Source organism: Cryptotermes secundus, unplaced genomic scaffold (assembly GCF_002891405.2).
Source record: "Cryptotermes secundus unplaced genomic scaffold, Csec_1.0 scaffold757, whole genome shotgun sequence".
Lineage (NCBI taxonomy): Eukaryota > Metazoa > Arthropoda > Insecta > Blattodea > Kalotermitidae > Cryptotermes > Cryptotermes secundus.
Window position 1 is genome coordinate 207,517 of NW_019729905.1, and position 15,005 is coordinate 222,521.

The 15,005-nt window shown below is 39.7% G+C and overlaps 1 protein-coding gene across 6 annotated transcripts in view; it reads left to right on the forward strand.

The window, feature by feature from the left end:
• The window catches only part of LOC111865798 (importin-13), a 72,348-nt gene that overhangs the window by 28,694 nt on the left and 28,649 nt on the right, over positions 1–15,005 (forward strand). For all 6 annotated transcript variants that reach the window (XM_023854099.2, XM_023854094.2, XM_023854093.2 and 3 more), the window contains exons 8-10: positions 5,794–6,000; positions 10,588–10,770; positions 14,175–14,433. In XM_023854099.2, coding sequence (XP_023709867.1) covers positions 5,794–6,000; positions 10,588–10,770; positions 14,175–14,433 — 649 coding nt within the window. The remainder of the gene's footprint in view (positions 1–5,793; positions 6,001–10,587; positions 10,771–14,174; positions 14,434–15,005) is intronic.

The following is a 15,005-nucleotide window of genomic DNA, read 5'->3' on the forward strand; positions in this document are numbered from 1 at the left end:
ACAATGCAAGGCCCCATACTGCCCGTACAACAGTTGCGACAATCAATGACCTGCATTTTCAGTGTCTTCCTCATCTGGCATACTCACCAGACCTTGCCCCAAGTGATTTCCATATGTTTGGACCACTCAAAGAAGCAATGGGTTGAAAGACGTTCTGTTATGATGAAGAGGTACGCCACGCAGTGCATGAGTTGTTGCGTGGACTACCAAAAGAATTTTTTTCTAAAGGAATTCATGCACTTTGTAAGCTCTGGAGGACTTGCATTGAGTGCGGGGGAGATTATGTTGAAAAGTGATACAGCTTTGTACCGCTTGTGCACAATAAATAATACTCAAAAAAATATTTAAGTTTTTCATTTGACTCACCTACATACGAGGGGGTACCCAAAAGAAACCGAACTTATTTTTTTTTAAACTTCTTTATTCAAATTTTAAGCACAAACCTTCAATCCCCTTCAAAGTACTCTCCACTTACACTAATACACTTGTCTAGTCTTTTATTCCATTTTTCAAAACATTGTCTAAATTCATCGTTTGAGATGCCTGACAGCGCCTCCGTCGTTTTTTTCCTGCACCTCAGCAACATCAGCAAAACGCTGAAAAAAAGTTTCGATCATTTCGGGACTCTTCTTTCAAAGCACAGCATGCTTCCACGCGACCTTGTTTTTGTTCAGCAGTCAGCAGTCGTGGCACGAATTTCGCAGCCACCCTTTTCATTCCCAAATCTTCTGTCAAAATTCGCTGAACTGAGCTCCAAGTCACTCCCGACAGCTCCACAATTTCTTCAATGGTCCGTCGTCGATCTTCCTTGATGATTTCACGAATTTTTTCAACATTTTCATGTGTTCGGGCCATTGCAAAAACGACGATCACACAAAACAGTTGTCACTATAAACTCTGCCGAAACTAGTCCTTACCTTCTGAAGCAACGGTAGTCTGCTTATCGACACAGGAATGTTAGCTCTATGCGCTCATAGCGGCAAAATGCGGTACTACAAAAGCTCTGCCCACAAAAAATTAGTTCGGTTTCTTTTGGGTACCCCATCGTATAATGAATGGTAAGAAATTTATGAAATTATCACGTGTAGGGGTTTGCGCTTCACTTATTAGACAGGTTCTGGATTGGATGTTTGGATTTATTGCCACCTTAGACATTCATCTCAGGACTACAGGCAATTTTAGCACTACCGCTGTTTCCACATGCTTTACAATTCACTATTACACATGCACTGGGTTTCTCAGTCTTCACTAGTCATATCCTGACAATGGATTCATAGCAGTCTCACTGTCACTTCAGATCACACATGAATTCTTTTCACTGTCTAATCCTTTCTTGCCATTGTTCTGCAACTGCCTATTCCTCTGCTCCCAAAGTTATATCCTGGTGGGTTGGTGTCTCGAAGCTTGATTCAGTTCAACTGAACTCTTCTTTATAACCACTTCGCACAGACCATGCATAAAACACAGCCACTCTGCTGTTGGGAAGGCGTGTTGCTCAATTGTTGCTTGCATATTCAGTGCCACAGGAATGTGTTTACTTAGTCCTTGCCTAGCAATGAACTTCTATTCTTCCTTTTTGTTATGGCTTTCAGGCATTATGTCACAATATTGATGATTTTGTTTGCTGTAATGGGATTCTTGTTATAAGCCTTACTCATTTTCTTATATCTGCACTTTGTAACAATTCTATCAAAGGTGTATGCAGTGGTTAAAGCTAGTGTTGTCAATGATTGAACTATTCAACTGGAGACCTGTGACATTATATATGGAAACAAAATTACTGTCACATGTTAGTGACTAGACACAAGGTTTTATCGACAGTTGGATTTATTGGACACTTGTGGGCTACCTCCTCACTAGTTGTTGGTTGGCAGCAGCCCTTTTCACTCTAGTCCTTTGCCAAATCTCTAACATCTCATAACTGATTCTCAGCTGCGTGAGAAACACTGCATCCCACATTTACTTCGTTGTTGCATGATGATTCATTGCCGTGGAAATGTGTTTACCAGCCATTGCATAGCAACAGGTGACTTCTGTTGTTAAACTGTTGAGTGATGTCACAGCACTTTCAAGGCTTAGAATAGTCAGAGCTGGAAATGAGATTATGAACTTCATGTAAAGTAAAATCTCTTATATGGTAGTATTTTAACAGAATATTATTAATTTTCCTTTGTATGCATTTGCTAAGCAAGTGAGTGATTGAGTTTAGAGGCATATCAGCATCAGTGACTCTATGCACTTGGATAATAATTTAGAAATATAACGTTCTATTATACCTAGCACAAAATTAAATAGAATTAATATTGTAACATAGATACTCATTGCTAGGCAATCGCTGGGTAAACACTTTCCCACTTAAGCACTTAACAACAATAACATACGTCCAGTGCTAGACAATGTATCTGTAAACACACAGCTATAATGGTATGAACAAGAATGAAATGTGTTTCTACGGGGCCCATGCCAAAGGTTTGTAGGGCCCAATGAAGACCATTTGGAGTCAGTCATAGAATGAAAAGCAGAAGGAAGCGACACCTCAGCATTGAGTGTTAGCTGTTATAAGTGACTGTAAAGAAGTGCCAGTAAACCCAATCATTAAATCCAGAACCTATTGTTATTCATCATGCCAACCTCTTACACTCGACAATATGTTAGAAAGTAAAGTGGTTTAACAGTAATAGAAGAATAATAAAATTTGAATTAAGAAGTCCTGGCCCTTTCCATCCTCCCAGCCCTAATAGGATTGACTGCTCAAGGACTGATTATCTTCCAGGAGAAACTTCAATCACATTTTCATTGGAGGACACCAATCACAGCTGAAGGTCGTGGCCCACCTTTACCTTTGTTTAACCGTTCAGTGTGGTTTGACGTGTATGTTTCGTCAGGTATTTAAATCGTCTGCGGGGGTTCGACGTCTGTGTTTCGTCCAGCTGCACACCTATATTATAACGCCCATAATAATTGATGGTTTTGCTGTAGATTGTTAGATTTTTCGCTGGCCTGTTGTCAGGAGAACCGTATATAATGAGGCATGAGTTTAGCTGCGCTAAGTCATCGTTACATATGCCTGTCTTGCAGCAAAATTCCTGTTGCTCTTGGAAGAAATTTCCTCATTCAAACTGTTATGAATGGCGTGTTTTCTTTCCTAGGAAGTTATAAACAGCAGAGAGTGATATGTGCTGTGTTTATAATATCATATTGCCCTGAGCTGGCCACACTAACACACTCAATTGGAATTCTTAGAAGAGGGATGTCCAAAAATTTATTCTTGCAAGATCGATTGATTTCGCACAGTACATAGCAGCCAGTTCTTAGAATAACGTCTCGAATTAAGGCAGAACACTGTGGTCACCCCCTGTGACGATATGGGTGTGTGTGNTTAAATGGCCGCGCGAAAGGGTTAATATTGATCCTACATATCAGAGCCTTCACTGTTTACTAGGTTTCCTTGGAGGACCAATGTAACCAAGCTTCTTGATGACAGCCACCCCACAGTATGTCACCACCAGTACTTCTCCCTTCATATATGTTACACATACATCAACACAGTATAAACTGAAACAACTGCAATATAGAAATCAAAACATGACACAATTCATGCAGCTCCCAGACCAGCAGCAAATGACATGTTGGCAGTCTGTATCTTATGTCTTAGGGCACTGTTAATACATGTAAATAAAATTTTTAAGTGTACCAGACAATCTTCACAAAACAATTATTAATAAAATGCCTAATTTTAGCATTCAGAATAGAAAATATTTCCTTTGCCACAGAATAATGAAGTTTTCTGTACATAAATACTTTCCACACAGCTTTTGTGAGTTTCATTCAGATCTGTGAATCCATTTTTACCCATTTTTTTAAATGTCTCTTGGTTGGGGGGGGGGAGTTGGTATATGGTCAGTCACGTAAAATTTATGTTCCATCAGAATGCAGTATTCAGGACTGTTATACGTTACAGATATATGTGAGCATGGGTGGTGCTTTTATAAATATTCGGACTAGGCTGAATTTCGCTCTTAATTTAAAAGAAGTCTTTGTTTCCAGAACAGAACATTTCAGTACATTAGATGTTTCTAACAGAGGTCTGGATGAATGAGGCATTGTGTTCTGAGGTGACATCAGGTTATAGACAGATCATGTAACAGAACAAGTTGTTAAGATTATGGACTTCTGAGGATGTGTTGACAGGTACCGATGTTTCAGAGGAATCTTCGCCCTGCATGTTCGGGGTAGATTCCTCCAAAACATTGGTACATTTCTTATGAGCTACACAATGTCACATCACTGAAATCTCAGTTAACTTCTCTGAAAACCTCACACAGAACAGATCCTGTTGTGTGATTAATATTGTAACGTGTTTCGTTACTGAAGACGCCGTAGAGATGGTTAATTGGTTTATTTAACAATCTTCAAATAACGGCTACAATTAATTATCACAATATTACGGGTTTCCACACTTTACAAACCCTAGAACAAAATCTCTTAACACTCTCTTCGAGAGTCTTCACGTACTAATAATGCGGGAGCTATACAAGTCTCCCTGAATTACACACTCCAGATATGACTGGTTATCACTGGTTATCGCACACGCGGCTGTAGCTCATAACTTGCGAACTGAGAAGTTGATAACGCACTCGGCGACTGTCACAGTACAACTGACTGTGAATAGCCTTCGCTGCTCCTTATGTAGCCTCGATCGGACAATACGGCCATGTAATAGGCACCCTTGTTGCCTGGCGCTGTGTTGCTAGCAACGCAAGCGGTAGTAACCGCTGTTACTACTGTAACAATCTGGTTGCGTCACCGTTACGTTACCGTGCGGAGGAGGGGGAGGGGAGCGCTGACTCACCCGCCGCGTCACTGCTGGTGGGGGGGGTTCTCTTTTGCGCAACATGTCACAATATATATAATCCCCCCCCAAACTTCACAAATTGGAAAGAAGAGGAATTGTATTGTTTGAGGGGCTCTCCTCCTTGGGGTCTTTGTGTGTGTGTGCGTGCGTGCTTGTAATGGAGGAGAGAAGAATTTAATTAAAAAGAATCACTGTCAGCTTGAAAGATGAATATTATTCATCATTCATAGTGTTTTACAGTTGTTACAATGGAGAATCATTTCAGAAACCTTCCCAAATTTCGTTTTCCATTGTGGTTGATATTTTTAAGATCTTGGAATCCTATGAGCACTCACCCTGTCAGTGTCATCTTTCCAGTTTCTTCTTTATTCTATAAATTCTTTTATTTATGCAACCTCTAGTTCTCTCATTAGATTAATTATTTGAATGTCTATACTTTGAATTGCCAGTCACAGTAGCCAAGCGGTTTAAGGCAAGTACTGTCTTCACTCACTTGGAAGCCAGAATAGTGGGTTCAAATCCCACACAAGGCATGGATGTTTGGTATGTGTATGTGTTTATTCTGTGTTTGTGTTGTCCTTTGTTTAGGTAGAGGCCTTGTGATGACCTGATCTCCCATCCAAGGAGTCCTACTGTTTGTAAAGATGATCATGAAACTGAGAAATCAGCCCCATGCTCCAAATTGGGAGTGAAAGGAGAGGAAAAATATACTTTGAGTTGGAAAATGACCCACAGTACTATACCTTGAGAGAATATTACCTAATTAGATTTATAGTAATTCCATGAAACAGCTGTGCCTTCATAAATTGTTTTCTCCTTCACACCAGGAGATTGTGTGTATGGTGAGAAGGCAGAACCAGCAGTAACAATAACAAAAGAAGATTTATATTATGTTATTTCAAGCATGTGCTCAATGTATATGCTTCTGTTTATTGCAGGAATTGGTCTCCAGCATCTATAGCCTATTTATTTCATTTGCGGAAACTCATTCTAGACTCTTGCTGGATTCACTGTTGAGCGATGACGAGAAGACTAATGTCATGCAGTTGATACAGCTAATACTGCAGTGCAGCAACAGTCCTGGAGAATATGCCCTCGAGGAGAACACAAGTCAGTTGGCACTAGGCTTCTGGTACATTCTGCAGGTATGATGATTTTCATACTGCAGATCTGAATGTTACTTAACACTTCGCGGACCAGACGCCTAGGCCTAGGCGTTTGGGTTTTGAACATGGCAGACCAGTCGCCTAGATTTAGGCTTTTAGGACACGTTATATTGCAACACACTATTCCTCGCTTTGGTGGCCACGTGTCTGTAAAAGTACTGCGTAGCTGACCTTCGGAATGTTTGTTTTCCGAGTCAGCAACGTGACCACTCTCTATTCCCCTCTCACTCTAAAGAAAAGTCCCTTTGTTCAAGTCGAAGCTTCTATGTGTGAGGCAAGATATTCTCAGTGTCGACATGGCTCAGAGACGAAAGCAGTTGAAAGCCGCGCGAGCTCTCAGAGAAGAAGAAATCTGTGATTTGATCTCCGATGAGTTATCTGACTTGCCAACTGCTTCGTCTTCTGATAGCGAGGGCAGTGTCAGTGGCAGTGACAGGGGCCCCCAAAATATTGTGACCAGAATAGAAAGTGAAAGTGACAGTGAGAGCTCCGATGAAAGTGCGAGTGCTAGCATTGTGGGGACAGCCACATGGGGTAAAGTAGACTAAACACCTGCTTTGAGACAGTTTACTTGAAATCCAGAGGTAAGCAAAGGATACATTTGTTACGGTTTACCAGTGTAAGCAGGAATGGCGTAATCACAAAGTGTCTGTGTCGTGTTTATAAAAGTTTCGCATTAAAGCAGTGAGTACTTTGTTGGAAGATATAAGAAATAGATTATAGTCAGTAAAGTTTGTGGCCCTCAAAATCCACGTGATCTTTATGAAAACTCGACCCCATTGCTACACTTATACACTGTCCCAATTCCATAAAACCTGATCATGGGCAAAATCACGTCGCGACAAATTAACCTATATAATCTTACATTGTGCCATTGTCAATCAATTTTTGGTTTTCAAAACTCTAAACCTTCATTCAAAATTGAAATATGAGGCATTTCTGCTGAATGTGGCAAAAGCCTGGCTACAGACCACACCGTAGTGGCAGAACCGGCGGCAGACACAGTCTTAGCGCGACCAGGCCCGTCTACCCCCCACCCCACGCAGGCCTTATTTTTACCCCCCTGGGCGACTCTCGGGTGATATGCGGAAACATACGCTCGCGAAAATTGTGAAGAGTGAACATTTCAAGGGGAAGCAGCCTTCTAGGAAATGCCGTGTTTGCGCATTTCACAAGAAAAGGAGTAGGACTGCCTACATTTGCAGGTTTTGTGTAATTCCACTTTACAGAGGGGAATGTTTCAAGAAATATCACAACCTCAAGCACTTCTAGGAGCATTGGTAAGTGATCTCCAAAAATTTTAGTTCATAAAATTAATTGGGAGATTTTATATTAATTTTTAAAGTGAACAGTGCACAAGTTAGGGTAGTAAGTTTAAAAATGCTGGTCCCCAGGGAGATTTAAATATTTAAATTGCCGGTCTGCAAAGTGTTAATGCTGATATGTAAAGAGCAGAATGCTCTGCTTGCTGCTTGCAGAAGTAATATTCATCCCTGAAAGTGGAGTACATACCTCCAATATGTCACTGAACTTCTCCCAGACTATATGGCAGGACATCCAGAAGATGTAGTTCGTAGTTACTGCTGTAAGAACCCTGAATTCAACTTGACATGAGAAGCCAGGAAGATACATGTAGCTATCTCCTAGTACTGGTGTTAATGAAACCAGTAACATCTATCTGAAGGATTATTGTCTTCTGGGATGTGATGCTGTGTAGTCTGGCTAGAATGTTATCACTGTTTTGAAGGAACCTGCTGCCTCCATCTTCAGGGTGGTGGATGGAGTCATCAAGTTCTTCTAAAAATTAGTAACTTTTTACAAAACTGCATGGTGTGATTTCCCAGAAGACTGTTGTCATTATCCTTTGAGATCCTCAAATATATCAGGTCAAATTGTTTGTTCCTTTGTAGAAGGTTCATATACCACAAATGCTTTGTCCCCCAGTTTATCTTGATACCTCAGTTTCCTTGTGCCTCTTTTATGTCAGCTTTTAAGTTATGTTGTGCTTTTCATGAAACCATGTAAGTGTTTGTAAACAGATTTTTTTAAATTCTGGTATGCTCTGGTATTCTCTTATGTCAGCTTTTAAGTTAGGTTGTGCTCTTCATGAAACCGTGTAAGTGTTCGTAAATAAAGCTAGTCAACACAGTTGTGATAACATAAACCGATTTTTTTAAATTATTCTGGTATGCTGATTCCACATCGTGATATAACATTTTTGTGTCCAGTCACACAGATGTTGAATTTGAGTCAGTTCATTGTTTTCTATTTTTCTTTTTTTCACTTTCTTATTTTGTTCTTAGCCTTCATCCACATCGAAAACCAACTCTTCTTGTTTGTTTGCGCCAGTGTTACATAAATATTTTTCTGTACCAGAATCAGCCTAACCACTGATTTGAGGTACATTGAATTAAGGTTCATAAGGTCCTAAACATGAAGTCTGCAGCAGTTTAAATATTTTAAATGCACAATTGTGTAACATAATGTGGACATAATCTTAAGTTGTATGGTTGAATTCCTGATGATGCCATGAACTCGCAGCAAAGGATGTCCCTGTGCGTAACTAAGTCTGTCATGAAGACATATGGGAGAGTGGATGTATGGATCCACACAACAAAACATGTAGGTGTTTCTAATTCAAATTTTTTTTTATGATCTGATTATTCATGTACAGTAAACTCCCAGTTATCAAGAATTCTCATCAAGTCTGCAGAAATGTTGAAGAAATTTACCATTTTTGTGGAATAAAGAAATTTGTGATGTTTGTGTGTTCATATGTCACGTGTTAGTTCTCCCAGTTGCCACTAGCAACACTACCCATTATTCCTCTTGCATGTGCCATTACAGTAGAGGGTAGTGGAATTTCTGATTGTGCTACGGTATATCTGTCTGAAATGTTTCATTCATCAGTCCGCTGTGTCACCTAGGAAGACCCTCACTCAAGAATGGAAGGAAAGTGTTAGTGTAAGAGTTGCTTATGCAGCCAGCAGGTTCATGTAACCAGCATGCTCCATACCCCATACATGCCAGATGATGGGAAGTTTACTCTACTGACAATCATTATGACAAATGAAAAACATTTTACTGGTATTCAGGTGGCCAATCACAGTGGCAGCGCAGTCTAAGGCCTGAACTGTCTTTGCCTCTCGAACACTGGGATTGCAAATTCAAATCCCACTCAACGCATGGATGTCTGTTTGCATTTATTCTGTATTTGTGTTGTCCTGTGTGGGGTAGCTGGGTAGCGGCCATCCAAGGAGTCCTACCAACTGTCTTGGGATTAAGAAACTGAGGTGAAACAAAACGTTTCATGGAAGCCCTATACTCCAAAGTGGGAACAACAAGAAAGAGATTGGGAGGGGGGGTTTCAGGTGTACTTGTACGCAGTGTTTGAGGTGGAATGAAAATAGAACCGGGAATGAAAATAGAACCGGGATGCAATCCCACCACATCCCGCCCCACCTCAAGCCCTGGCTATTGTACATTGCATTTACTGCCAAAGAAGTAACGGGATGCTTTTAAGCCATTTAGGAAAGAACCGGGATGCCATCCTGCCCCACCTCAAGCCCTGCTTGTATGAACATTCTTTCTAAGTTACTAAATTGCTTTTGGTCTTTGACTGAAGTTACCTAAAAGTTATTTACGCAGGGATTATGAACGTCTTTTGACAAGAATGAAATACATTATGATTACTGGAGAATCAGCAGTGCCCAAAGAAAATATTAGTTACAGAAAAATGTAAATTCGGATATTATGACCTGCAGATTTCACAGTTCTGTCTATGAGCCCTTTTTGAGAAGCCTCCAGTTGTGCAGCTACTCAAGAACTTCCCAGCAATTTATGGAACCCGAAGGTTCATCACTGTGTTCACAAGAGCCCTCCACTGGTCCCTATCCTGAGCCAGATCGATCCTGTCCATACCACCCCATTCCATCTCTCTAAGATCCATTTTAATATTGTCGACTCACCTACATCCTGGTCTTCCTAGTGGTCTCTTTCCTTCTGGCTTTGCTACCAATATCTTATATGCATTCCTCTTCTCACCCATTCATGCTACATTCCCTGCCCATGTGATCTTCCTAAGCATGATCATTTTAATTATATTTGATTCAATGTCCGAAATGTCATCCATTTTCTTTAGCTTAGGTCGTTTATCCAAAGAATCTGTCCAGGTCTGAGAACCTTTCTGACATTTTGTAACAAGCTTATTTCTTATGGTGAGGAGTTATTGTCCCCATGCCCAATCCCTAAGCTGGAGGACCACCCCTTATCTTTAAAGCAATGTAGTATGTTCTGATAGGATGACCTGNATTTATCCAAAGAATTTGTCCAGGTCTGAGACCCTTTCTGACATTTTGTAACAAGTTTATTTCTTATGGTGAGGCGTTATTGTCCCCATGCCCAATCCCTAAGCTGGAGGACCACCCCCTTATCTTTAAAGCAATGTAGTATGTTCTGATAGGATGACCTGTGTATTTATAGACAGCAGGAAGATTAGTGCACCCAGCCGTGCTTTTGGAAAGCATTGGAAGGGCATCTTGAATTAATCAGTTGTTGATGCAACAGGATGACATCATTGCTTCGGAACCAGAGCAGTTCCACCTGTGTGTGGCCCTGCTGTCTCCAGTGTACAGGAGTCTGGCCGAGGTGATGCTGCGTAAGTCCATGCTTCCTTTTGTAGAGAGTGCCTGGACTTCTGAGGAGAAGGAGCTGCTGCGATGTTACCGGCAAGACATAGCAGACACCATGGTGTGTTCATGTGATCATTCAGAATAATTTACTTATCAAATCAGAATTTCTGTGCAGTGTAACAGTGATTAAATGATTGCAGCTTTTAATGAAAACTTCATTTTAGCAACCAGAATTATTGGTGCCATGAATTTCTCACCATAAAAGACAAAATTATGCATAAAATGGCAGACATATCTAGCAGCTTTATTGTAACAATCCATGACATTCTCTCCCGCCTCCTTGCATGCTGCACTGGCAGTTCATGTATAGTGCCACTTGTAAATTCTCTAATTTGGTTAATGGTATGATGCCAGGTCACTAAAATGGTTGGAATGAAAAGGAATATTTTCTCCACTCCATAAAATCTCAAATGTTTTACTTGTAATCAGCTGTAAACGTTACGTAGCTTATATGTGACAGCGTAAACTGCATGTAGACCAGGCAAAAGAGTCAGTGGGTAGGCACATAGCTCAACTGTATATCACTAACTTGCACTTTTATGCACACATTGCAGTTAAAAGTGAATGAATATGGTTCTATTAATACTGTCAAGTTGTGTGGTTGGATCTTTGTATTCAACACTGGAAAATATGTTTAACCTGCCCTGCACCCCTTTCCCTTGAATTTTGGAATCTATATATGTCTGAGTAGAGAATTTAGCTGACAGTAAATAAGGCAGGAATGCATGACACATATGTGGAGCTATTCTGATATGTGATCAGAAAATACTGGCCAAGTGTTCCTTGGTTGTATTAGGGAACAATGCTTTTATGACCACATTTAGTACAGCTTGACAACTTCATAGGTCTTGTTCCCTCAGTATTTTAGCCAGTGAAAATTGTCTATCACATGATGTCATCTGACCTTCCTCCTCAACCCATTATCTTGTTTCGTTGTGTACTTTATTGCTTGTGTAGTGAACAGAAGTTGAATATTCTTCTGTGATTGTATTTTATATTGTTTGAGCTAAAAACTATCAAAGCCTGACTACAGAAACAAAGTGGAAATGCATGGACTTGAAAACAAAACTTGAAGTAATATATCTTTGTGAAAATGGCAGCTTGTTGGAATAGGAAGATGATGTTCATTGACTTTCACACCATTGTTCAGTGCTTTGAAGAACAAGGGCAAACTATGGTCATCTTTTTTATGTGATAAAAGATTAGCAACACAGAAATAAATGTGGAATTCAGAGAATTTAGATTTGAAATATGCACATATCTAATGGTTTTGCCAGAAAAGATAGACCTACATACCAGCTGATAACTTAAGTAGTCAAGGTAGAAGTCAGCCATTTCATGTTGCACATAAAGATGATGGCTGTACCATTTGAAAAGAAGAATAGGCATTAATATGAATAAGTATCTGACAGACTGCCCGAGTTTGTTACAAGCTTGTAACGCACCTTACATAAGTAACAGTTTGTTTGACTTAGCTTCTTTGTGCATCATATCTGTCTGACAAATTTGATACACACAGTTCTGTCTTCTGAGATACAATGTCATGTAGTCTGCTGAGAGTCAACTGACTTTTCATACAAACATGTTATGCTTCATGTTGGTTCCTTGCTTGGCTTATTTGATGACCCTGAAGATGAAAGCAGCATATTTCTCTCAAACATCAGTTGACTTTCCGTTGACTGAACGGCGTTACATCCCAGAAGATATAGCTGGTCATAACCACTACTATGAGAACCTCAGATTCTAAAAATTGTTGTACAAGTACAAGTACAATGTACAAGTTGTACATTTACTCTCACCCCTGTATGCATGTGTAGGAGATTGTGGGTATAGAATGAACTACATGCAGAATGTTGGTGGCACTTCGATGCTTGTATAGGTTCGTTCCTAAAAAGAAGTTAATTGCTGCGTCTACATGAGGTTATATAAATAGGAGGATGTGTGTTAATGTCTGAGTTTACATAATGTTAAAAGATGTAAAGAGTGTCTAATTATTCTTTGTTATTTTCAGTCTCCAAAAAAAGTCTTCAAAAGAGAATAAATCTTATTGTGCCTTTATTGATCTTTTAAAACTGGTCGTAACTACAATTAATTATGACACTATTGCAGGTTTACACACTTTACAAACCCTACACACTAATCTCTTCACGTTATGTTCAGTATAAAATGCTTTCCATTCTTCTTCCTGCGGCTGTCTTGCACTCACTCCAAATTCTCGCCGGATACACACTTCTGACACCACTTGTCACGTGTTGGGTATGTCACGCGACGATATTGTGTGTGTGGTGCTCAGCACTTAGGACACAGACTAGAAGATTATATAAGATTTGAGGCTTTCACGGCAGTGACTATGAAGAAAGCAGTCTTCTGGGATTTGGCATCGTGTATATGTGGTGTTAACCAACGTTTCAGAGGAACGTATCGCCTCCATCTTCAGGGTAGAAGAAAAAATATAAGAAATCTGCAAGCGAAGAGACCGTGAGAACCGGTAAAAGACCCTGAAGATGGAGGCGATACGTTCCTCCGAAACGTCGGTTAACACCACATATACACGGTGCCAAATCCCAGAAGACTGCTTCCTTGAAGATTATACATTTCAGCAATTTCCAGATAATACATGTTACATTGAGCATTTTTGTGAGTCTTGTATAATCTAATTATATGTAGGTCACACTGTTCATTCTTATTGCATCCTGTAAGTACTGAAAGATTCCTTTCATATCATTAACAAATAACTTGCTCAAAAAATATTGCCATTATTATTTTTTAATATATTTTAAAAGTGACCCACAGACCATTAAAGTGTCAAAATATAGTACAGTGTTATGAATATTATTTAGGTTTTTTGTTCAAGAATGTGAGTAAAATAAAAAGTAAAGCACAAAATTGATGTCAGCAGTCCATGTAATCTTGACCTGTGTATCACTTAAGTAACAATATTTTTATTGGTCATTGTATTAGTAAGTTATTACAAATTAATTATAGTTTTACAGAGTCATGTGATATGTTATATATCTTGTAATGAGTTGTATATATATTAATTCATAAAGCCTTAAAGTTGTTTGAAGCTTTTTGATTTGCATTAAGGTAACATTAATATTATCTGTTGTGTTTGGCCATGCCATAGCTCAAGTGGTTAGTTGCTGGCTTCCAATCACAGCAGCCCAGGTTCGATCCAGGGTCTGGTCAAGTGGGATTTGTGGTGGACAAAGTGGCAGGTTTTCTCCGAGTACTTCGGTTTCCCCTGCCAATCTTCATTCCACCAATTGCTCCACAATCACCCTCACCTATCATCTGGGGCGGGTACAATAGGCCAGAAGTGGCCACAGTACAAGGGACTTAGTCCCACCCTACTAGCAATAAAATAAAATCTGTTGTGTTATGATAATTACGATTTTTGATGTGGAAATTTTCACTGATTTCTAGAGGCGAGTAGTTTACAAATTTGGATATTGTTTGCAGATGTATTGCTATAGTATTTTACGAGATAACTTATTGGAATTACTACATGGTAAATTAGAAGAGGCCCTGGAAAACTGCAGCAGTGACCCAAGAATGTGGTGGAGATCATTGGAGTCATGTTTGCATGCGTTCCAAGCAGTCGCTGAATGTGTTGATATTGATGAGTCGAGACATCTGCCCAGATTTCTAGAAGCTCTACATCGTTTGCCATATCACCAGCTTGACACTCGAGTTGTTATCACAGCTTTGGAAGCTGTTGGTAAGTTATATAATTCAGTATGTATACCTTCTTTTAGTTAAGAAAGTGAGTAAAGTTTAGGCAGTTGTGATTGTTACAGTTACATGTGTGTGTGGAAATTGAAAGGTAGGTTTTGTTACCATCTGTAATTAGTTAACCATATTGTCATATGTTTGAGTGACTGAGTCTCAGGTTTGGATTGGTGAGTCGATCTATTCGATCTTCACTAGTTGTAACTACAAATAATTGTAACACTTTCAAGATTACTGCAATTACAACACACAAAGTCTTCAACTTTGAACTTCTTGTGGCTGTCTCCTATCGAGAACTGAACTGAACTCCTGGTGTTAGTCTGTTGACCTCATTATATAGCCTCTGCATGGACCGTGCACAGAAAGCACTGTTCTATTTTTGCACAATGAAGACCACACAGAGAAGAAGTCACATGATTACTAGCCATTGTCTTCATTGGTGCCCTGTTGCCTAGCAATGCATAATAACATTCTTCCACTGAGACACATCTTCCCTTTGTTGCACGTTGACCATGTTTACTGAGCCGTTACCTAGAAATGCTTTGAGCGAATCCATTGCAA